At 35.7% G+C, this 25,112-nt stretch overlaps 2 protein-coding genes across 2 annotated transcripts in view; one reads left to right on the forward strand and one right to left on the reverse strand.

Moving 5' to 3' along the window:
• LOC122050456 (protein NEDD1-like) overlaps positions 1-19,426 on the forward strand; it is a 100,834-nt gene extending 81,408 nt beyond the window's left edge. Inside the window, exon 7 of the mRNA XM_042611358.1 lies at positions 19,193-19,426. Within this exon, the coding sequence (XP_042467292.1) occupies positions 19,193-19,426 (234 nt within the window). The remainder of the gene's footprint in view (positions 1-19,192) is intronic.
• A 3,086-nt stretch (positions 19,427-22,512) lies between these two features.
• Positions 22,513-22,974, reverse strand: LOC122050457. The gene has a single exon (XM_042611359.1). The coding sequence runs from the start codon at positions 22,972-22,974 to the stop codon at positions 22,513-22,515; it is 462 nt and encodes a 153-aa protein (XP_042467293.1).
• Positions 22,975-25,112: the final 2,138 nt, after the last annotated feature.

The following is a 25,112-nucleotide window of genomic DNA, read 5'->3' on the forward strand; positions in this document are numbered from 1 at the left end:
CTTATGGGCTCGTGGTTCCTTCGAGTTTGCAACTACTCCACTATTATCACAATAAATTATGACGATCTTAGGCAAACCAGGAATCACATCTAAGTCCATTAGAAAGTTCCTTAGCTATACAACTTCTTTGGCTACCTCAGAGGCTGCCACATACTCAGCTTCCATGGTTGAGTCTGAGACGCATTTCTGCTTAACACTCCTCCATGCAATGGCTCCACCTCCTAAAGTAAACACATAGCCTGATGTAGACTTATTGTTGTCCCTATCTGATTGGAAGTTCGAATCCGTGTAACCCACAGGAAGTAAATCGTCTGCTTGGTAAACTAGCATATAATCTCTAGTCCTTCTCAAGTACTTTAATATATGCTTTACTACAATCCAATGTCCTTGTCCAGGGTTACTTTGATATCTGCTAACCATGCCCACGGTAAAATAGATATCAGGTCTCGTACACAACATTGCATACATAAGGCTTCTTACAGCCGAAGCATAAGGAACTGCCTTCATGTCCTCAATCTCCTTTGATGTTTTTGGAGACATCTCTTTAGATAAGGCTACTCCATGCCTAAAAGGTAAGAAACCTTTCTTGGAGTTTTGCATGCTAAAACGAGCAAGGATTGTATCTATATATAAAGCTTGGGATAGGCACAACATTCTTTTCTTGCGATCCCTTATAACTTTGATCCCAAGGATGTGTGCACATTCTCCTAAGTCCTTCATATCAAATTGTTTGGACAACCATACCCTTACGTCTAATAATACCTTGACATTGTTGCCAATTAACAAAATATCATCTACGTATAGGACAAGAAATACCACCATGTTTCCGTTACACTTCTTGTATACACAAGACTCATCCGGACACTGAATAAATCCATATGACTGGATTACTTCATTAAACTAAATGTTCCAAGATCTTAAAGGTTGCTTCAATCCATAAATGGACCGATTAAGCTTGCACACTAGATGCTCTTTGCCCTTTTCAATGAACCCTTCTGGTTGCTTCATATGGATGTTTTCTTCAAGACTTCCATTAAGGAAAGCTGTCTTGACATCCATTTTCCAAATCTCATAATCCATATGAGCGACAATGGATAAGAGTATCCGGATAGACTTAAGCATATCTACCGGCGAAAAGGTCTCCTCATAATAGATTCCCTCTTTCTGAGTGTACCCCTTCGCAACAAGCCTTGCTTTGAAGGTTTCTACCTTCCCATCTGTCCCTCTTTTCCTTTTATAGATCCACTTGCATCCAATGGCTTTTACACCATCAGGTGGTTCTACAAGCTCCCAGACCTTATTAGAATACATAGATTCTATTTCGGAATTCATTGCCTTTTGCCAAGATACTGCATCTATATCTTGGAGTGCTTCATCATATATCCGGGGATCTAGTTAATGTTTGCCTGGGATCAAGTCCGAAGACTCACCCAAAAACATGAATCTCTTGGGCTGCCTTACAACCCTCCCACTACGATGAGGCACCGTCTGTGGTTGTGTATCATGTGTGACACATGTTGAAGTCTCTTGTGGTACTTCATCTTGTACTGTTGATACTGAAGTAGACGTGTCCTCTCTAAGTTCTTCTAGAACAATTTTACTACTGGGCTTGTGATCCATTATATAGTCTTCTTCTAAAAACTGGGCATTGGTGCTAACAATGACCTTCTGGTCTTTAGGACTATAAAATAAACCGCATTTCGTTCCTCTGGGATACCCCACAAACATACAAACTTCTGTACGAGATTCTAACTTATCAGCATCTTATTTCAGCACATGTGCTGGACTACCCAAAATCTGAATGTCTTAGACTGGGTTTCCGCCCATTCCATAATTCTGTGGGAGTAGAAGATACTGATTTAGAAAGTACTAAGTTCAGAATGTGCGCTGCTGTTTCTAGAGCGTATCCCCAAAATGAATTTGGTAATTCTGAATAACTCATCATCGATCTAACCATCTCCATAAGAGTCCTATTCCTTCGTTCTGCCACACCATTCTATTGGGGTGTACCAGGTGCGGATAATTGGGATTGAATCCCGGCCCCTGATAAGTAATTCCTAAACTCTCCTAAGAGGTATTCGCCACCACGATCAGACCGTAGTGTCTTGATACTTTTACCTAGACGTTTCTCCACATCAGCCTTGTACTCTTTGAACTTATCAAAGCACTCAGACTTGCGGCGTATTAGGTAAATGTATCCATATCTTGAATAATCGTCTATAAAAGAGACAAAATATTCAAAGCCACCTCTAGCCTGGATAGACATAGGACCACACAAATCAGAATGAACCAATTCTAACGCTTCTTTGGCTCTATACCCCTTGGCCTTAAAAGGTCTCTTGGTCATCTTACCTTCCAAGCAGGATTCACACGTTGGAAAGTTTTCCAACTCTAATGGACCCAAGAGTTCATCGGCTACAAGCCTTTAAATCCTACTTAAGTTAATATGACCAAGCCTTAGATGCCAAAGATGTGTTTGGTTCATTTCCGAAGGTTCTTTTCTCTTATTAGAGTTAGAAGATGTGTTATTAATTTCCATATTTTGCTTTGTGGGAGAAATTGGATTTAAAGTATATAAATTGTCAACCAATGCACCAGAATAGATAATCACTTTATTTCTCTTTATAACCACATTGTTACTAAAGGAAACTGAATATCCATCTAAATACAGTTTAGAAACTGAAATTAAATTCTTTCTAAAACTGGGTACATAAAGACAATTCCTTAAAACCAATTTCCTATTCCTATCAAATGATAAGTAGACGTCTCTTACTGCAACAGCCGCCACCTTAGTAGCATTGCCCATGTAGACAGTTATCTCTCTATCAAATAGTCACCGGGTTTCCTGGAACCCCTGCAAAGAATTGCAGACATGATCAATGGCTCCCGTATCTACACACCAGGTGCTGGTAGATAACACCGCTAAACATGTTTCAACTACTAGAGTATGAGATATACCTTTATTGTTCTATTTCCTACGAGGACAGTCCGTCTTCCAATGTCCAGTCTGCTTGCAAATAAAGCACTTGCCCTTCGGCTTCTTTATTCCAGCCTTTTGTCCTGCACCTTGAGGTTTATTCACCTTCTTTACTGAGCCTTTTTGTTTCTTCTTCTTCTTGCCTTTCGGCTTAGAAGTAGAACCATTTTCAGCATAGTGAAATTGAGAATGTTGACGAAACAACCCTTCGGCTGCCTGAAGTTCTGTCAGAAGTTCCTCCAATGAATACATCCTTTTATTCATATTATAGTTCAGGTGAAAATGCTCAAAACTTCTGTGCAACGTTTGGAGGATGATATCGACCTGGGTTTCCCCATCAATTTCTCCTCCAAGAACTTGTATTTCGTTTAAGTAAGCCATCATCTTAAGAATATGATCCCTCACGGGAGTCCCCTCAGTCATGGTGGCTGTCATCAGTTTTCTCATTGCCTCTTGCCTAGCAGCCCGATTCTGATGTCCGAAGAGTTCCTTGAGATTGTTCATTATATCATAGGCTGTTGGTAAGTCCTGATGCTGATGTTGCAATACATTTGACATCGAAGCCAAGATGTAACACTGCACCATCTCATCAGCTTTTACCCATTTACTATGATGCTGAATCTCCTCTGGGGTAGAATCATTGCTAGGTGTTTCTGGGCATTCCTCTGACAGTACAAACTTATAGCCCTCAGCAGTTAAAACAATGTCCAGGTTTCTTTTCCAATCTATATAGTTGGGACCAGTAAGTTTGTTTTCTTTTAGAATAATGGCCAGTGGGTTGAAAGTCATCCTAAGAATCACAAAATAAATTTTGGTCAGAACTCTAAATTTAGAATAATATTGATTCCTCAAACAATACTATTTTAAATTAACCAACACCTTAAAACAACGTGAATTTTGTATGTCACGCTAGTGTGGACGTATACAAATTTCAACATTTGTAAAAGGAGGGTATATCCCATTAATTTTATTATCTTGTCAACCTAACTTTTTGACAAATAAAATTAATAGTTGGTTTCCTTCGGTCACACAAATAATAGCAGTGAGGATACTATTAGACGTGCCTAAGTGTATACCATTACTTGACACTAAGTCCATTAATAAGATTGTGCCCCTTCCGATGGGGAAGATCACACGCTCTTAATTAATTTCCTATAGTCATCCGAAATGGAAGTTTGGTCTAGTGATCCGCAAACAAACTCATCCGATATGGAGGAAGGCACTCAGAGCCAACGCGCAAGTTTGTTTACATCACTTACAAACTAGTAATGGAGACCGTGGAATTCACTAAAATAAATTCCTCTCCCACTTAGTTATTTAAAGTGAGGAATTTTGACGATGCTAGCCTACTAAACATGTACACTAACATTCACACACAGCACAATACAAAAGCAATAAATAGAAAAACTAATTTTCAACTATTATGGCTTTTATCTATTGTTGTCCTCCGTGTGTCGTCATCCCTAGCTGCTGCCATCTTTGGCCACCGCCACCGGGTCTAGTTGTCGCATCCATCTTGCTCCTTGTTTCGCTGCGCCACTCTGATCCTCAAAAGGTTCCATGCTTTGCAAGATTCGATCCTCGACATAAATAGAATTTTATATTTTTCGATCCTATATTCCTCGAAGGAATGTACATGTAAACTAGATCGAACATAAAATAAAATTTACATCCATCGAGCCTATATTCCATAAAAGGAATGTACATGTATCTAGATCAAAAAATAAAATCCTAATAAAACTAAATACAGCTCCTGTTGTATTTTATAATACAATCATGCACACATAATAAATGCCCTTGACATGTCCAAGGGTCCAAACACACATATAATAACTATAAGCCATAATACTTGGATCTTGCATCCACAAAGTTAGCACATCCTACTATTAACCTGCCTAAATTATGTATGACATGTGCATAATTAAACTAATACCAAATACACAGAGGCAAAACCCTAGCTCTGATACCAATTGTTGGTTGCAACTCGGAAAATCCAATGGCTCCACCATACAAAAATTTTGTATGTGATCTGAACCTTTCCTAGCTACCATGTGTTCTTTTAAGTTAAACTTGTATCTCCTGCGGAACTTAACACGTTTGATTCCAAGTTTAACTTATATGTTCTTTTAGGTTTAGATTTGGATCTCCTGCGGAACTTAACACATTTGATCCAAATCACCTAGGTTATAAATTCAATTAAATATTAGTTTCCAAAATTGGCTTCCAGTACTGCATGGCGAGGCACATGGCCTTCTTGGATATGGGAGCAACCACCACCGACTAGACAAAGCCTTTTAAGGAAAGTTAATATTTAATTTCCTTATATAACTCTAGGTTAACCAAAAGGAACAATCAAATCACAAGGAAAAAAGAAAAAGAACACAACATCGAAATTAAATTTGAAAAACAAGAATTGAATGTCTCTTGTATTTGGTATTTATACAAAGAAAAATTAACTAGTATGATGCGGAAATTAAATACTAGTTATATCTCTTCCTTGTATGCTAAAAACCTCGAGATCTTCTGTCGTATCCCTCGGCTCCTCTTAGACGTCGTGTGGGCGACGATCCTCCAAGATGAACACCACCCCAAAAGCTTCTCCTCCTTCTCTAGAATTCGGCCACCACCACCACAAAGGAGCAAAAGAGAGCAAAGGGAAGAGAGGGAGAGGGGTCGGCCACTTGATGATCTCCAACAACACAATATCAATTGTTATGTTATTCAAGGCCTCCCCTTCCCCCTTTTATATTAGTTTCCCAACGGAAAATTATGGAAAGAGTTTTATAAAAAATTAGACTCATTACTATTTCCTTTTAATTTTTTCTTTTTCTTTCCTTTTAATTAATCAATCCTAGATTGATTTATTAATTAAACAACTTTTTGTTGATGTTTAATTATTTGACCGACCCCTTGCTTGGGCACCAAGCAAAGTGGCCGACCACTTATTAAAAGGGAAAGAAAGAAAATTTTTTTTATAAAATTTAAAAGAAGAAAACTTCTAATAAAATTTTACAAACTCTCCTTTTTTTTCTAATGTGGATATTAAAAGGAAAGTTTTAAAATTTAAAACCAAGTTTTAAAATTTAAAACATCTCTAATAATATTTCTTTTTAAAAGAAAGTTTTATAAATTTTACAACTCTCTTTTAAAACCTTGTGGCCTAATTTAAATTAGGAAAATTTTATAAATTTTTTAAAATCTCTCTTTTTACAAATTGTAAATATCTGAGGAAATTTAAAAATTCAAAAACAACCTTCCTAATTTAAATATTGCGGTCGACCCCCTTGCCCAAGGCAAGGGCCGGCCATTACTTGGTCACCAAGAAATGAACCGGCCCCTTTTTGGACACCAAGATAGGCTTTTCTTTGGATGGACTTGAGGCTTTATTGAGGCTACAACAGGGGCCTAGAGGAGAAATTGGTTTTGGCCTTCCGATGAGCTTGAGTATCCCGTGCTCGCCCCGAACACACAACCCAAGTTCATCGATAATAACTCATTCCACTAGAGAGTTATTACCGCACTACCGCACCAATCCCAAATTACATTATGGGCTCCTTCTTATCATGAGTGTGTTAGTCTCCCTGTGTTTAAGATTACGAATGTCCACTAATTAAGTGAGTTACTGACAACTCATTAACTAATATCTAGCTCCAAGAGTAGTACCACCCAACTTTATTGTCATGTTGAACTAGGTCCACCTACAGGGTTTAACATGGCAATCCTTATGAGCTCCTTTTGGGGACATTCTCAACCTAGATAAGTAGGACACAGATTCCTTCTATAATCAACAACACATACTATAAGTAATATCATTTCCCAACTTATCGGGCATATTGATTTATCGAGCTAAACCTCACCCTTTGATAAGTCAAAGAAATAAATATTAAATATACATGCTTGTTATTATATTAGGATTAAGAGCACACACTTCCATAATAACTAAGGTCTAGTTCTTTTACTAAGTCAGTACAAAAAGAACTTACCTAAATGATACTACTCAATACACTTAATGTGCAGTGTAATTTATTAGTTAATATAAACTAATACTTAATTACACTACGTCTATTCTGATGGTTTGTTCCTTTCCATCTTTAGTCGTGAGCAACTGTTTATAATTTATAGAGAACTGACAACATGATCTTCTAAGTGTGACTCCACACTTCATGTTATCTACTATATAAATTAATTGAACAATTACATTTAACAAATAAATATAAACATTTGACCAATATGATTCTTTATTTCAAAATAAATGTGTACAAAAGCTAAACTTTTAAGTATACACTCCAACAGAAACAACGTTCTTTATTAATACAAGAACAAAATAATAATTATCCAATTCTAAGATAAGTCCACTAGGAAGCTTTAACAAGTATATTTCGATGGCGACTATAGCAACCTTTGCTCCATTCCCAACTTATAGACTTGATTCTCCCTTGATGAGTCTTCTGCTATTCCTAGCCCATGTATATCATTATATATATGTGAGTTACACCTAATATCCAATATCCAAGTGTCTGAGAAAATAGCATGATGATCAATAATGAAAATACCTGAAGAGGATGGGGCATTAGATGTCTTATTCTTCTTCACGGAATCAACATAAATTTATAGTTTCTTCATTAGTATCCCATCTTACCACAATAATGGCATGAATCCTTTTGTGCTAGTTTTACTGTCTTAGCCTTTTTACTCTTCTCCTTAACCTGATATTATGGCTTGCTCTTAGAACCTTTCTTGGAGGAGTCTACTAACATTATAGTTTTTTGTTCACCTTTAACAGAAGGCTCTACAATCTTGAGTATATTGATCATCTAGGGGATGTTGATTCCAAATTGTTCATTCGATAGTTCATCATAAATTGTGAATAACTCTTTTATAAACTATACAGAAGTAAGTCAATACTTAACTCATGATCCATCGTAAAATTGAGTGATGCTAAACGCTCTATGTAGTCATTTATCTTTAGTACAAATTATACTGCAGACGAACCCTCCTGCATCTTTGAGCAAAAGAGAAGCTTGGAGACCTCGAACCTTTTGGATATAGCTTGCTCATCAAACAACTCATGAAGATAAATAATATCATAAGGATCCAAATGCTCATGTTGTTTCTATAGTTTAGGAGTCATAGTGGCTAGCATGATGCAACTTATAAGTACATAATCATCCTTATATTTCTGAAAGGCCAACAATTGGTCCGCAGTTGCATTGGAATCAAGACTTGTGGAAAGAGGCTCATCAAGGACATATGAGAACAATTTGTTGGTGCGGGATACACTAGAATCGAACCTGAGTTTTGACGTTGTTAAAGGTTCAAGTTAAGTCTTGTTGTGATCTAACAAGTTGACTGAGTGTGCAGGCTATTTACTTAACCAGGAAAGCCCTAGTCGTGGCTAGGCAGAAAATACTTAGAAGATCGTGGAAGCTAGGAAGAAAGGCCAAGTGGGTCAAGAGGACCTGACACTTTGAAGGGAAGCTCGATAGGTTTAGAGGACCGAAGATCGAGGGAAAGTCCTGGTGACTGATCCAATGCTAAGAGGCAAAGTCTAAACAGGTTTAGAGGTGTTGGAGTGTATACTTAAAAGTTTAGCTTTTGTACACATTTATTTTGAAATAAAAAATCACATTGGTCAAATGTTTACATTTATTTGTTAAATGTAATTGTTCAATTAATTTATATAGTAGATAACATGGAGTGTGGAGTCACACTTAGAGGATCATGTTGTCGGTTCTCTATAAATTATAAACAGTTGCTCACGACTAAGATGGAAAGGAACAAACCATCAGAATAGACGTAGTGTAATTAAGTATTAGTTTATCTTGACTAATAAATTACACTGATACACTTTAAGTGTATTGAGTAGGATCATTTAGGTAAGTTCTTTTTGTACTGACCTAGTAAAAGAACTAGACTTTAGTTATTATGGAAGTGTGTGCTCTTAATCCTAATATAATAACAAGCATGTATATTTAATATTTATTTCTTTGACTTATCAAATGGTGAGGTTTAGCTCGATAAATCAATATGCCCGATAAGTTGGGAAATGATATTATTTTTATTATGTGTTGTTGATTATAGAAGGAATCTGTGTCCTAGTTATCTAGGTTGAGAATGTCCCCAAGAGGAGCTCATAAGGATTGCCATGTTAAACCCTGCAGATGGACCTAGTCCAACATGACAATAAAGTTGGGTGGTACTACTCTTGGAGCTAAATATTAATTAAATGAGTTGTCAGTAACTCACTTAATTAGTGGATATTCGTAATCTTAAACACAGGGAGACTAACACACTCATGATAAGAAGGAGCCCATAATGTAATTTGGGATTAGTGCGGTAGTGCGGTAATAACTCTCTAGTGGAATAAGTTATTATCGATGAACTTGAGTTGTGTGTTCAGGGCAAGCACGGGATACTCAAGCTCATCGGAAGGCCAAAACCAATTTCTCCTCTAGGTCCCTGTTGTAGCCTCAATAAAGCCTCAAGTCCATCCAAAGAAAAGTCTATCTTGGTGTCCAAGAAGGGGCTGGTTCATTGCTTGGTGACCAAGCAATGGTCGGTCACATATTCTCTAGAAGTGGTCGGCCCTTGCCTTGGGCAAGGGGGTCGGTCGCAATATTTAAATTAGGAATGTTGTTTTTGAATTTTTAAATTTCCTCAGATATTTACAATTTGTAAAAAGAGAGATTTTAAAAATTTATAAAATTTTCCTAATTTAAATTAGGCCACAAGGTTTTAAAAGAAAGTTGTAAAATTTATAAAACTTTCTTTTAAAAAGAAATATTATTAGAGATGTTTTAAATTTTAAAACTTGGTTTTAAATTTTAAAACTTTCCTTTTAATATCCACATTAGAAAAAAAAAGTTTGTAAAATTTTATTAGAAGTTTTCTTCTTTTAAATTTTATAAAAAAAAATTCTTTCTTTCCCTTTTAATAAGTGGCCGGCCACCTTGTTTGGTGCCCAAGCAAGGAGCCAGTCAAATAATTAAACATCAACAAATAGTTGTTTAATTAATAAATCAATCTAGGATTGATTAATTAAAAGGAAAGAAAAAGAAAAAAAAAAGTAAAAGGAAATAGGAATGAGTCTAATTTTTTATAAAACTCTTTCCATAATTTTCCGTTGGGAAACTAATATAAAAAGGGGGGAAGGGGAGGCCTTGAAAAACATAACAATTGATATTGTGTTGTTGGAGATCATCAAGTGGTCGGCCCCTCTCCCTCTCTTCCCTTTGCTCTCCTTTTCTCCTTTGTGGTGGTGGTGGCCGAATTCTAGAGAAGGAGGAGAAGCTTTCCGGGTGGCGTTCGTCTTGGAGGATCGTCGCCCACACAACGTCTAAGAGGAGGCGAGGGATACGGCAGAAGATCTCGAGGTTTTTAGCATACAAGGAAGAGGTGTAACTAGTATTTAATTTCCGCATCATACTAGTTAATTTTTCTTTGTATAAATACCAATTACAAGAGGCATTCGATTCTTGTTTTTCGAATTTAATTTCGATGTTGTGTTCTTTTTTCTTTTTCCTTGTGATTTGATTGTTCCTTTTGGTTAACCTAGGGTTATATAAGGAAATTAAATATTAACTTTCCTTAAAAGACTTTGTCTAGTCGGTGGTGGTTGCTCCCATATCCAAGAAGGCCAAGTGCCTCGCCATGCAGCACTGGAAACCAATTTTGGAAACTAATATTTAATTGAATTTATAATAGGTGATTTGGATCAAACGTGTTAAGTTCCGCAGGAGATCCAAATCTAAACCTAAAAGAACATATAAGTTAAACTTGGAATCAAACGTGTTAAGTTCCGCAGGAGATACAAGTTTAACTTAAAAGAACACATGGTAGCTAGGAAAGGTTCAGATCATGTACAAAATTTTTGTATAGTGGAGCCATTGGGTTTTCCGAGTAGCAACCAACAAGAGGATCAATGTTTGGCAGGTAGGTTGAGGTAAGCAACTAGAGAAGAGTGTTAGTGAGGACGTGTTATGGGAAGAAACTAACTCTAGGTTGTTGATCCAACTGAAGAAATCGGGAAAGTTTCTAAGTTGAGATCAAGACAATTTTACTGTCTATTACTAATGCATTTTACTATTATTCATATTACTGTGCTAACTCTATTTTGCAAGATCTTTCATTCTAACTCTATTTTGCAGGAATCGAAGTTTATTGGTGATCGAACACCAGGATTGGTCGAAGGAACTAAGTTGATTTAGACCAAAGATCAATCGAAGTAGAGTTTGGTAAAATGACTGATTGGTCAACCGAACTCATGGATCGGTCTACCGAACCATGCAGACATGGCACAGATTAGTTTGATCAGAAGCAGAGATGGAAGGCAGCCTGATTGGTTGATGGTGTGAGCCTTTTTCACATGTCACTAGGCGCACCAAATTAGTAAAGATTAGATACTCAATTAAACTCAAGAAAAGAGTTGTAGAATCGAGTCTCAAGTCATATTTTTCCAAGGATAACTAATAGATGTGTGTGTTCTTCAGAATTGATTCAAAACTAATTCTTACATCACCAAGGTCAAGAATAGAATCGAAGAAAGGATGTTCTTATCTAGACATGAACAATTTCATTTCATCAAATTAACATCAGTAAAGTTTGGATTCCAAAACATCATTAAAATAAATAATTCAATTCCCATTCTCAATAACAAGTAAATTCAAAAAACTCAAACTCCCTTGTAGAACCCGAACTACATTTAATTCTCAATCACAATCAACTTTAATAATCAAGCTCAAAAATTCAGTCACAATAGCATTGAACAGAGGTAGCAATCAATACATCAAAATAAGCATTCAACATTTAAGCATAATCATAGTCCTAACATATCCAATGAACCAAACAAAAACTTTGCTAACTAATTAACCAAAAACTAATGAACTTATGATAATAAGAACATCTAATGTCAAACACAAACTGGTTTGCAAACTAATCCAGTAGTTGAACAAAATTTGGATTGTAAAAACTCAAACGAAATTAAAATTGCAAGAAAGAACATTAGAAATAGAATTTCAGAAAACTAAAACAAAGAAGAAATGGTAAGGTAAAGAAATTAGATCTTCAAATCTGAGCAAAGTGATGAACAATCCAAAGTAATTGCAAGAAAAACAAATTAAGAAACGTTCAACAATCACAGATCCTTGCCGCAAGCTTCTCCTCCCTGCTGTCACTACAGGATTGCCTCTGGGAACGCCCTTCGGGCAATCAGCTTTGAATCTCGAGCTTCCAACTAGTCCATCCAAATGTTCATAGCCTCTGAGAATGCCCTTCGGGCTCACAACCGAGTGGAGTCCTCAACACATGAAGAAACAAAGCTAAATTTTGGAATTTCCTTCACTCAACTGACTGATCAAATCAACTTGAGTGCAGTAAATGTAGTGGAATTCGGATTGCAATCGAAGCTGCTAGGAACGCCTCTCGAGCTCTGATGCTAATGGAGATCACAGATCTGGGGAACGCCCACTGCCTGTGACCGTGGACGTGAATCAGAAATCAAGCTCGTGGACTGGGGAATGCCCTCTGCCACTCTCTGTATCCTCAGACGATGAACACTAGATCTCAGGGAACGCCGCCGGTGAAGAACGCTAGCTCATGGATCTAGAATGGAGAACAGGACCTCGGCCATCGCTGCGAAGAAGAAGGAGAAACAGTGGCAATGTCGCGAATGCCCGAGCCCAAAGGGCACAGTAGCTTCTCAAGGCTTTTAAATCCTTCTCAAAACTGATCGGACGGCTAAGAATGCTCTGATCTTGATCAACGGTGGAGACATCTCAAATTGGAATTGAAAGCTCTGGATCTTCATCAACGACTAAGATGTGCTTTCTCTTGGCTTGGATGGACCAGATCCTTGACGGATGGCTTAGATCTATCCGATCTTTAATAGACGGCTACAATTGTTCTGGAGCTTGATCGCCTCGTTTCACCCTAGATTTGATCGTAAATGTGGCCTGATTTGATCGGGTCCATGACCCTTTTGATGCCTGCAAAATAATAATCAAACATTAGCATCAAATACCATGATAATAAGTCAATTTACAATTAAGTCCAAGATCAAATGCAATTTATGAAATGTAATGTAAATGTGAATTTAAGCTATGAGTAGACCATTAAAAACATACATTATGAATCAAAATAATGTAGCAAAATCATGGTTATCAGTTGACCGAACACAAGAATCGATCGATCAAACGATCGCTTCATTAATGACATATTAAGTGTGAATCTCGACAAATAGGAAAATTCACTGTTCGGTCGACCAACAAGGGGATCGATTAACCGAACCATTAAAGATCATAAATGCTTGAAGAAGATTGGATCTCAGCGAAGAAGGAAGGGAGCATGTTCAGTCGACCGATAGGAGGTTCAGTCGACTGAACGATCGATGCTTATAAAAAAGAAGCTTGAGGTCCGAGGCAGTGCATCTGTTTTCAGTTCATCTCTGTGCAAAACTGCTCTTCATGCTGCTTCTCTACTACTCATCTTCAAGTAAGCTACTGCTCCATCCAAGAAGTACCGGCTGAGCTCCATCTTTTATCTAGTATCAGTATATTTTATTTAGCTTGCTTTGTACTTAATTTCAAGTAAGATAGTAGGCTGTTACTATCTTACACATTTCATTGTATGAATTGCTTCTTTCCAGAGATTTCGGAAAAAAGGGTTTTAGTAAATTACCCAATGGTGCGCTCAAGGATCATGGGTCTTGGAGTAAGAGTTGACCTAGGCTCTGAACCAAGTAACCGAAATGAGTCTTTTATTTTCTACTGGACACTCATGCTTTAAACACTTCAAAAGAAAAGTTTTTAAAAAGCAATATTCACCCCCTCCCTCTATCGCATCTTTCGATCCTCATAATTCTCAAACTTCAAAACCAATCCAAGAAGTTCAACCTAGTTAGTTCGTTCAAGTCCAAAATCGAACACATATTAACAGAAGTCATAATTAAATAATTAACCTAAAAATATAAAAATAAGAATGTATTAGAGACATGATTTTATTTATGTAAACAATTTACATGTAATAAAATCCTGCTTATTTATCAAATTCAAATACCCTTATTTTGAATTCGGGAGATGGTAGGTTTTCTCCAAGTGGGTTGATATCCATCATAGATAAGAATAACCTTGACTTTAGCCAACAAATCATTCTTATCTATAGCGGTAAATAACATATTTACTAATTGCATATCACTTATATGTAATTATCACAATATGCTAGCAACTAATTGATTTTCTCATAAACATCATGTTGTTAACACATTAAAAAGTATACATCAAATGCATATCACCCAACTTCACCTCTATTCACATTGATTATGACATTGGCATAATAAATCAACGCTTTAAGTTTAAAATAAACTTGTTAATCATGAGATTACATCTCCATAGTTTCAACATATTTAATTTCAAGTTGAGCTTGACTTTGGCTAATACACAAATAAGAACTTTAAACTCTTGTTCTTACAATATTAACGGAAGGTGTAAGTTTTAATAGTGTAAGGGATTTAGGTCTCATCTACATCATACAAAATTCTATCTACATGACATTACACGCATGACATAAATGATGACATGGAGCGTCGCACGCATAACATAAATGATGACATGACACATCACACGCATGCCATAACATGACACATCATATATATGGCAAGATATAATCACATCATACACATAGCAAAATCTAATCATGTCAAAATTAATGCATTTATATGACAAACAATATGACATGTACATGACATAAATTTAAATATGTTATAATTCTATTTTAGAAATAAAAATATATTATAAATCTGATTTTAATAAATCATGATTTACTAATCAAATTAGGAAATTAATTTTTAAATTTAATTAACATATCGAATCTTTCTATCAATTAAGAATCATTAATTATTTTAAAAATAAATTTCTAAATTAATTTCCTAACAATTTAGGAAATAAATAAGTAATATTTCTTAATTTATTATAGAATAATTTAAATCTAAATTTTTTATGATTTTCTAAATCTTTCCAAATTTCATATTTCCTAACCATTTAGAAAATTTTATAAAAATAGAATATTTTAATAAATCCAAAAGTTTTTAAAACGATAATTTCTATAATTTAATTCAGAATATCTCAAATCTAAATTTAAAAAAAAACAGAATTTTTCTAAATTTAGGCTTACATAACAAATTAGAAAAAATTTCAAAAATAGAATATTTATTAAAATTTAAGAAAATTCTAGAAATGATAATTTCTAAATTAATAGAATATTTCTAAATTTAATTTTCTAAAATTATTTCAGATATTTTTCCAAAATTAGAATTTCCTAACCATTTAGGAAACTTCCAAAAATAGTAAATTCTTAATAATTCTAGAAAAATCCAAAAAAAATTTAATTACAACACTAATTATGAACTATAAAATAATTTTATGATCATGTCGAAACACGATCAGACTCTAATATTACTATGTGGATATGTCTGATACGGTGTGTGCTAAAAACACACTTTGTAAACATGCATAGCGGAAGACTTAACAATAAATAAACTAATTTATTACATCACACATACCACACACATACAAGATACAATTGTGCAAAAATGATCATAAAATAAAATGAAATCGAATAATAATTATTCTAGGTATACCTTACGATGACCTATAACAAAAAGGGCATCAACCTTTTGTGACGTTATTGAACCTCACCTCTATTTGTATCCATGCCGAGCTCTTCAAGATAACTCCAAGAGAACAAGCTTTGCCCTTGAAAGGTACTAGCAATGAGCAAATGAGAAGGATAAAGAAGAGAAAAAGTAAGTAAAAGAAAGATCTTCTTCCTTTGGGTGACTCGTAACAACAAGAGAAGACCCTCTTGTTGTGGTCAGCGACAAGAGAGAGGGAGAGGGAGAGAGGTATTGGGTTTTTGTTTTCAAAATCTAATCAAGCCGATAATAAATTGTGTATTAATTGTCTCTTAACCATATCAATATATAGTCCTCTTTAATGAGTTGGATAATAAAGCTCAAATCTAACTTATTATACCTAAACCAAAAATTAGCCCATTAACCCCTTGATTTGATTAACAACTAAATCAAGTTAGTTTATGACTAAACTAAATTGGGTCTAACTCTTTCATAAGAGATGTGGCTCATCCACACCTCCATTCTGACAAATATTTCCATATTTGTCTTATGTATGATCCAATCAAAAATTTATCTCTTGATCTGAGAATCTTATTCTCTAACTTATTTTATATCTTTTAGAGATTCGTAGTGCATGTGGCCCAATAAGTTCTCAATTTATCTTGGTCATCCATAATTAACTACTTAATTATGGAACGATCATGAGGGACACCTAGTAGTACATCATGATCCCCAATTAATCAAAAAATCACAGTTGATCTTAAAACTAATTTTGAACCCTTCAACAGCTACAGTGAGTCGTGCCTCATTCCTTTCACTGGTCTTATACCCACTTGGTTCAAGACATTGTCTATGTGTCTTCCCTCACTAGACTAACTACCTCACACCTAGTCTAAGTAATACTTCCTTATTCTACAGATTCACATTACTCGTACATGTGTACAAGAGTCTCATACTCTTAACATGTAATGCTTTGCCTAAAGACTTTGAGTAATAATCCTAACAAGTGGTCATAGGGTATACGTCTCGTAAGGAGCAATGAATTCTCTGTGGGCTATCCGAATACCTTCGTACATTTTGACTTATACCCAATCATCTCAGGTCTACACCTCTAAGAGATGTTTCCTTAAGATGTCAAAATATATGTCTCCATGACCAAGATGACTTGTATACCTCAAGTTGAAAGAAACTTGCACTCAAGCAGTAGTAAGAACTTCACAGACATATCCATATATGTAGAGAACCATATAAAATCTTATAGCAAGTCACTCCAATGAACTAGTTACCATAACTAGCATCCACATTTAACTCTCGACATCCCAATGTCTCCAAGTAGTGAAAAATAGTAACATTCAGTAAATGATTTTAAGATTATTCAAACATATAATATACACTCAAATAGTGAATATATATTTATCAAATAAATAGTAAAATCATAAGCTAATTGTCTTATTTAAAACTAAATTAAAATTATTTTAAAAACTAAATTAAAATTATTTTAAAAACTTAATTAAATTATTTTAAAAACTTAATTATTTTAAAAAAAACTTAATTAAAATTATTTTAAACAAAACTTAATTAAAATTATTTTTAAAAACTTAATTAAAAATTTATTTTAAAACTTAATTATTTCCTAACTTAATTATCTCAAAATCTACTTAAATATTTATTTAAAATCTTAAATTTTAAACTTAATTAAATTCAACATAAAATTTAATTGCAAAATAAATTAATCTTAAATTTTAAACTTAAATCTTTTAAAAACTTAATTAAATTCAACCTAAAATTTAACTTAATTCTTAAATTCATTAATAGAAAACTAAATCTAAAACTTAACCTAAAATTTTTAAAGCTTAGTAAATCTACCTTAACTCAAAATTAATTTGACACTAACTTAATATAAAATTCATTAAAACTTAAAATTAAAAATAATTTAAATCTTAAAATTAATTATTTAAAATTAAATCTAAAATTAAAAATTTAATTAAAACTTAACTGTAAAATTAATTTAATCTTACTTAAAATTTTTAAACTTAACTTAAATCTAAATTTTAGATTTAAAACTTAAATAAATCGATTAACTTAACTTTAAAAAAAAAACTCGACTCAGTCGATCGAACTCTAGGTTCAGTCGGCCAAACCCCATAAATAATTAGTTCGGTCGATTGAACCAAATTACCGGTCGACCGAAAACATAACTTCATCGCCAAAATTTGAGCCTATCTTCAATTATTCGATCGATCGAATACTCGTTCAGTCGACCGAATACCTAATTTTAACCTTATCTAGTGCATAAAATTCTACCATGTTCGATTTATCGATTGACCGAAAATAGGTTCAGCCGACCGAAAACCAACCAAATTGGTTAGAAACACGACATTTTTAAGAGATCAGTCAACTGAACCCTTTATCGGTCGATCGATCATAGTCTATAAATACGATACTCGGGTAGAAGCTGAGTCTCATCCCACTCTCCCCTCACCCTCTTCTCCTTCTATGCCTTCTAAGCCTTCTAAGCCTTCTAAGCCTATTTCACAATTTACAGCCTTCCTCGAAACGCAACAATGCCTCGGTAATCTCTTTCTGAACCTTCTTTCTATATATATTTATGATTTATTTATTTCATTCCTTTAATAATAGTGAAAAGAGTCGTACAACTGCACAATGGGAAGCTAGCTCCTTAAATCCCAACCAAGACCCTAGATTTTCAACTGAAGATCTACGTTAATCTTTCCCTAAAATAAATTTGAAGTTATAGGGACTCGTTGTCTGGATCTTCCTTTCTATCGAACTTATTGTCTGGAGGTCATCGACATTACTCAACATTTTCAACTTGATAGCATTGTCTTCTATCGACATGCATTTAACCCTATTATGTGTTCTGAATTTTATCATAATTTGTGTGAAATTGATTCCCATCATTATAAAACTAGAGTCATAACCACAGACATGTTGTTTGACCGTGATATGTTTCTCAGATTTTTGAGAATCCAACCTTTTGTTGACTGCATCTTTTTCAGTGCTTCTCTTCCTGACATACTACGCGCTCCTTTCGCTCATCTTACTCTTGATCTTATGTATGTCGATTTCTTTGAGTGGGCACGTCCCAAAAAGATGTCCACTGTACCACTTAATCCAAATGACAATGCCCTTTATATGATGGTTGTATCTTGCATTCATCCTTTGTCGTTTAAAGATCAAAGAGTTCTGCCTCTAGTACATCTTTTTCTAATGTACGCACTGAGACACCAACTAGATTTTGACTTGGGTTACTGGGTGTTCAGATCTATTATCTATTATTCGAGTTATAGCACCTCGAACAAAGTTCATATGATCCAGTGCCACGTTCTCACTGCTTATATTGCTTCTCTAGGGGTAGGAGTTCATCGCGGTGAATTGATTGAATTGTCTAATTTTGATCTTGTTGGGATTAGGCCTAGTGTAGACGTGTATAAACTGACCCATCCATGTATGTTCCAACTGTAGCCGAGGAAGACATAGTTGCGGGGGAGTCAATTGCGGTCGAGGACCACCATCAGTAGCCTTTTGATCCAAGATTTGCATTGACACCTTTTTTTGATGATGCTCAGGGCAGCTCTTACCCACCGCTTCCACCGACCAGTGATTTTTTTAGTCATCTTCGAGATGATATTTTTAGATGGTTTGACTCCCTAGAAACTAAGATGACCGATCAGTATAACTCTCTCCAAGGACAAATTATGGATTTTCAGCAAGAGATGGCTGATCGAGCTGATGCTTTTGAGAGGGAGCAGCGTAGGATGTTTGACTATCTTCGTGCTACAGATGATGATAAGGACGAGTGACTTTTGGGACTCGATACCTATTTTGATACACTTATGAGTATGCATGTATTTGGTACTTGTTAGTTATGGGTACTTTTTATTTTTGTGACTTTTAATCTGCTCTTAAATTGATTTATGCATATGTTTAAAAAATAGGTCTTTTCCTTATTATATATTTTTTAGAAATTATTATTAATTAGTTTTTGAAAATTATATTTTCAAAATTCCCCTTTCATATTTATTTTCAAAATAGATTTCAAAATATTCTATCTTGGAGTAGCCTAGGTCATACTGTAGAAATGCATGTTCCTATAGTTTTAGCAGCCAACATCTCACAAGCATAGTAGGTTACCTTGCTTGGGTATTTTGAAATATAGAATGCTGTGGGATGCTTAGGACTTAGCTTAAAATTTCAGATGCTTAAGTCAATGGATCGTTATAAATCTGGCTTTAAACAAAATACATTGATCAATTTGAGTAATCTGGCTAGTAACAAACTAGTTAGAATCACACACTCAAATTGACCAACCTAATTCAGCAACTACTATCTTATGGTAGTTAGCTACGTATGATGGCTATATATTTCATCATAAGGACATTTTTCTAGTTTTCCAAATCATGCTTGGACTTTTAGTACTTATCAATTTTAAGGGGAGCTTTAGAATCTCAGTTAAATTCAAACCTCATTTGTTTCTTTCTAAAATTTTCATTTTCAAATTTTTCTTTCCAAAATTATTTTCAAAATCATTCTTTTCAAGTTTATCTTTTTCAAATTCTCTTTATCAAATTTTCAAAATTTATCTCTTTCAAATTTTTAAAATACTTTTCATATTTATCTTTTTCAAATTTATCTATATTAAAATTTTCAAATATTTTTAGAAATGTTAAATATTTTTCTAAAGTTTATCTTTACAGACTTTTTCAAAATTTAAACTTACCTTAAAAAGTTTTCTTTTACAAACTTTTAAATCAATCCCTACTTTTTAAAAATGATCTTTTTCATACCTTATCTTTCACAAACTTATAAAGATTTCAAAATTACTTAACTTTTGGAAATTTCAAATTCAAACTTTTCAAGCTATTCTGTTTCTTAATTCCATCATTTGTTGTTTTCCCTATTTTTGATGTGTGTTAAAGGGGGAGAGATAGTAAATTTAGGGGGAGTTATTAAACTCAGGGGAATAATGTTTGTTTACTTAATTTTTTATATATTATTAACTTAACTATGAACCCTGATTGTCAAATATCAAAAAGGAGGAGATTGTTGGTACAAGTTGCACCAGAATCGAACCTGAATTTTGATATTGTCAAAGATTCAAGTTAAGTCATATTGTGATCTAACAAGTTGACTGAGTGTGCAGGCTATTTATTCAAACTGGAGAAAGTTTTAACAGATCGTGGAAACCAGGTAGAAAGCCCAAGTGGGTCGAAAGGACGGGGCACTTGGTAAGGAAGCTCGATAGATTTAGAGGAGCGAAGATCGAGGGAAAGTCCTAGTGGGTCAATTTGATGTTAAGCGACAAAGTCCAAACTGGTCTAGAGGACCAATGTTTGATAGGTAGGTTGAGATAAACAATTGGAGAAGAGTGACAGTGAGGACGTGTTCTGAGATGGGACAAACTCTAGGTCACTGATCCAACTAAATAAATCAAGAAGGTTTCCAAGTTGAGATCAAGGTAGTCTTACTGTCTGTTACTACTTATGCATCTTACTATTATTCATATATTACTGTGCTAACTTTATTTTGTAGGAGGTTTCATTCTAACTCTGTTTTACTAGAACCAAAGTTTATTGGTTGACTGAACACCAGGATGGGTCGATCAAACCAAGTTGATTTAGACCAAAGATTAGTCGAAGTAGAGTTTAGTAAAGTGACTGATCGGTCGAACGAACTATATAGACATGGCACAGATCAGATCGATAAGAAACATAGATGGAAGCTAGCCTGATCATTTGATTGAACACAGGGATCGGTAGACCGACCGATGACTCCATTAATGATGCATTAAGTATGAATCTCGATGAACAGGAAAATTCATTGTTCGGTCGACTGAACAAAGGGATCAGTCGACTGAACTATTAAAGATCATTAAATATGTAAAGATCGAATCTCAGCAAAGAAGGAAGGGAGCATGTTCAGTCGACCAATAGGTGCTTTGGTCGACCGAACTGATTAGTCGACCGATAGGTTTATTAGTCGACTGATAGGTTTATTAGTCAACCGAACGATGCTTATAAAAGGGGAGCTTAAGGTCTGAGGTAGGGTATCTGTTTTCAGTTCATCTCTATGCAAAACTGTTATTCATGTTATTACTCTATTACTCATTTTCAAGCAAGATGCTGCTTTATCCAAGAAGTACCGACTGAGCTCCATCTTCTATCTAGTGTCAGTATATTTTTATTTAGCTTGCTTTGTACTTAATTTCAAATAACATAGTAGGCCATTACTATCTTACACATTTCATTGTATGAATTATTTTTTTCCAAAGGTTTTGGAAAGAAGGATTTTAGTGAATTGCCCAATAGTGTAATCAAGGATCACGGGTCTTGGAGTAGGAGTCGACCTAGGCTCTGAACCAAGTAACTGAAATGTGTCTTTATTTTCCGCTGCTTATTCTAATTTGTCTTTACGATAAAAAAAAAAATTTTTAACGTGTGATATTCACCCCACCACCATCTTTCGATCTCAGACACTACTAGCTCCTGACATTTGACCAGGGCAGCATTCCGGCTTCACAGACTATAAGCCAGAGTAGCGCCCCAGTTCAGTATCTGTACCAAGAGATATGCATGCCCGACAGACCTTAGTGTCTGATGCCAAAATTTGCCAAGGTGGCCAGAAGGGTAGAGATGCGGATGCAGATGCAGTATGAGCCTAACTACTCTCCAGTAGGTCTGTCGGTAACCTATCTACATGTGTGATGACTATGTCCTCTAAATGCATGCTCTCGCTAAGTGTATAGGGATCCCTACACTTAAGTTGTACAAAATACATGCCTTCACTGTGCTAGTCTATATATATACTATGATGTATGTCCCTATCTATGCATGTATACAAAGTGTGTAAAGTAGGCCAGTATCTCAAAAAACTACATGGCCTCAAATTATCACTCATGTCTGAGTACTTGATCTGCTAGTACCCCAAGCGTCCTGAAGACATGTATCTGTATCTTCCTGAAGACAAGCTCACCGTCAAATCTCTTCCCCTCAAACATGCTGTAGTTCCTTGCCATCCATATGTGGTGCACCATCGCTGACATGGCAAGGTGGCGAGCCCTGGCCAAAGTGGAGGTCCCCTGGTACTGTCGTCGGAATGTCCTCAGCATGCACCTGTAGGTAGCCATCTGGGGGCGCATCTGTAGCCAACCTCTGACTCGTCCCCACAGCTGCTGAACTGTCTGGCATCTGAAGAAAATGTGATCCATCGTCTCCTCATCATGTCTGCAGAAGGTGCAGAGTCTATCCTCCAGGTACTCCTGTCTAGCTCGCACCGGTAGTCTCCCATGTGCCAAGAGCCATACCGTAAAGGTGTGGGCTGGCTGGAGATCTCTCTGCCATATTGTCACCATCCAAGGCTTGGCGAAGAGCCACACTATGAAAGTGTGGCTTGGTTGGATGTCTTTCTGCTATATTGTCACCATCCAAGGCTTCCTGGTTCTGGAGCTTCTAAAATGGTTATAGGCTCTCCTGACACCTCCACTCTTCTGACTAAATTAGGAAGATAGAGTCTGTCCTATAACCTCTGGACTACCAGCCATGCCAAGGATCTTGTCTTTAATGTGCACCAGTTGCTTGATGAGCAAGGAATCCATATGCTTGACTTGCCACCTCCACATCCCCACATGTTATAGGTATGTATGGTGCACCCAACATATCCATAGTGTGTCTTGCTTGTCCTATATGCATCATAGAACCTTTGCTAAAAAAGCTTGGTTCTATACACGTAAGTTCCTCAAGCCAAAACCACCGTTCGGCTTTAGTTGGACTAGCTTTGACCATGCAATGAGGGACTTCATTGTCGTCCGCATAAAAGATCTACAGATGTAGTCTATAACTCCACTCCCTAAGGTAGGGGCAGTATGGACATCAAATATCACTCCACCCCTTGTAGCACTGATGATATAAGTCAAGCCTTCCTAGCATATGATAATGTGGACTTCGACCATAAGTTGATCCTGTGAGTGTGAGATTCCAAAAGCATGCTATAATCCGATATCTTCAATTTCTAGGAGGCGATGGGGATCCCTAGGTATCTGAAAGGCATCTCCCTTTTTTGAAAAATTGTGATGGTGAGTAACTGCTACTGGGTGTGAGTATCTATCCCTGCCATGTAAATACTAGATTTGGCTAGGTTGGTGGTGAGACCGACCATCTAAGTAAACTGTGATAAACAACCAACTAGCTAAGTAACTGACGGCACATCCCTGGAGATAACAGTAGAAGGTCATTTGCATATACCAAATGTGATATCCTTAGGGACACATTTGGGGTGGAAGTGGAAGTTAGACATGATAGTGTGATGTGCTAGGGATCGGGACAAATACTCCATGTATAGCTCAAATAGATAGGGGAGAGTGGATCTCCCGTCTGAGTCCTCTACCACCTAAGAAGAAATCATGCATGATGTCATTAATCACTACAGAGAAGGAGGTGGTGGTGATGCATTCTTTGATCCATACGATATAAACGACCGGGAACTGTAAAGCTACCAAGACATCTTGTAGAAAACCCTAGTGCACCGAGTCAAAGGTCTTATGTAAACCACTTTAAGTGTACATCTCGGAGATATGTGCTTTCTGGTGTAATTCCTCAATAATTTTTGTGTCAAGTGGATATTATCCGATATATGCCGACCATTGACAAATATGGTCTGAGCTGGGTGTAGTAGATGGTTTGTGACATCCGCCAATCTACTAGCTAAAATTTTGGAGATCACTTTGTAGAAAACTATGCAGTAAGAGATGGGTCTATAATCCTATACTTTGCATGCTTGTGTCATTTTTGGGATTAGAGCAATCAAGGTGTGGTTCCATGATTTTAGGAACTACCCTACGGAAAAGAATTCCAAAACGGTCAAGGTGAACTCATCGTTTACTATACCCCATGCATGCTTGAAATTTTTTTGCTTTGTATCCATCGAGTCCTGATAATTTTAGATCTCCTATACCAAAAAAAGCATTCTTTACCTCTTCTACTATTGGGATCCTTAGCTAGTTGAGATTGTTATTCAGCTGATAAAACTCTTCCAAATTACATGCATTCTGCCTGGAATGAGGAATGCTCCACATGTATCCCAAGCTGTGACTAAAAATATCTCACAAAAATCTGTGTCACTTCTCCAGGACTGGCGGTGTTCTTGTTTTCAATAACTACAATCTCTCTTCTTTTATTGTTTCTTTTAACTAAGGAGTGAAAGAAGAAGGTGTTTCTATCAACCATCTTGAAGTATATGTGTACTTCACTCCACAAAGTACCTTATTGACCATCAATGACATAGTTGAGTGTCGTAGAGAATGTCATGTCAATCCAAGTAATGTCCCACAGAGTGCTCAATTGATTAGAGGGTGATAGGTTTGTTATAATGGAGTAAATATCAATTCTTGGCGAGTGCATCACTTCAGAAAAAAAACCTCCTCCTGTCTCCTAACTACTTGGCGATCGACTATAAATTGACCTCATGATTAACCTTCTTTTATATAATCTAGAG

Source organism: Zingiber officinale, chromosome 3A (assembly GCF_018446385.1).
Source record: "Zingiber officinale cultivar Zhangliang chromosome 3A, Zo_v1.1, whole genome shotgun sequence".
Classification (NCBI taxonomy): Eukaryota; Viridiplantae; Streptophyta; class Magnoliopsida; order Zingiberales; family Zingiberaceae; genus Zingiber; species Zingiber officinale.

Coding starts and splice junctions, on each gene's coding strand:
- LOC122050457 (XM_042611359.1), bottom strand. CDS start 22,974: ATGGTGACAATATGGCAGAGAGATCTCCAGCCAGCCCACACCTTTACG.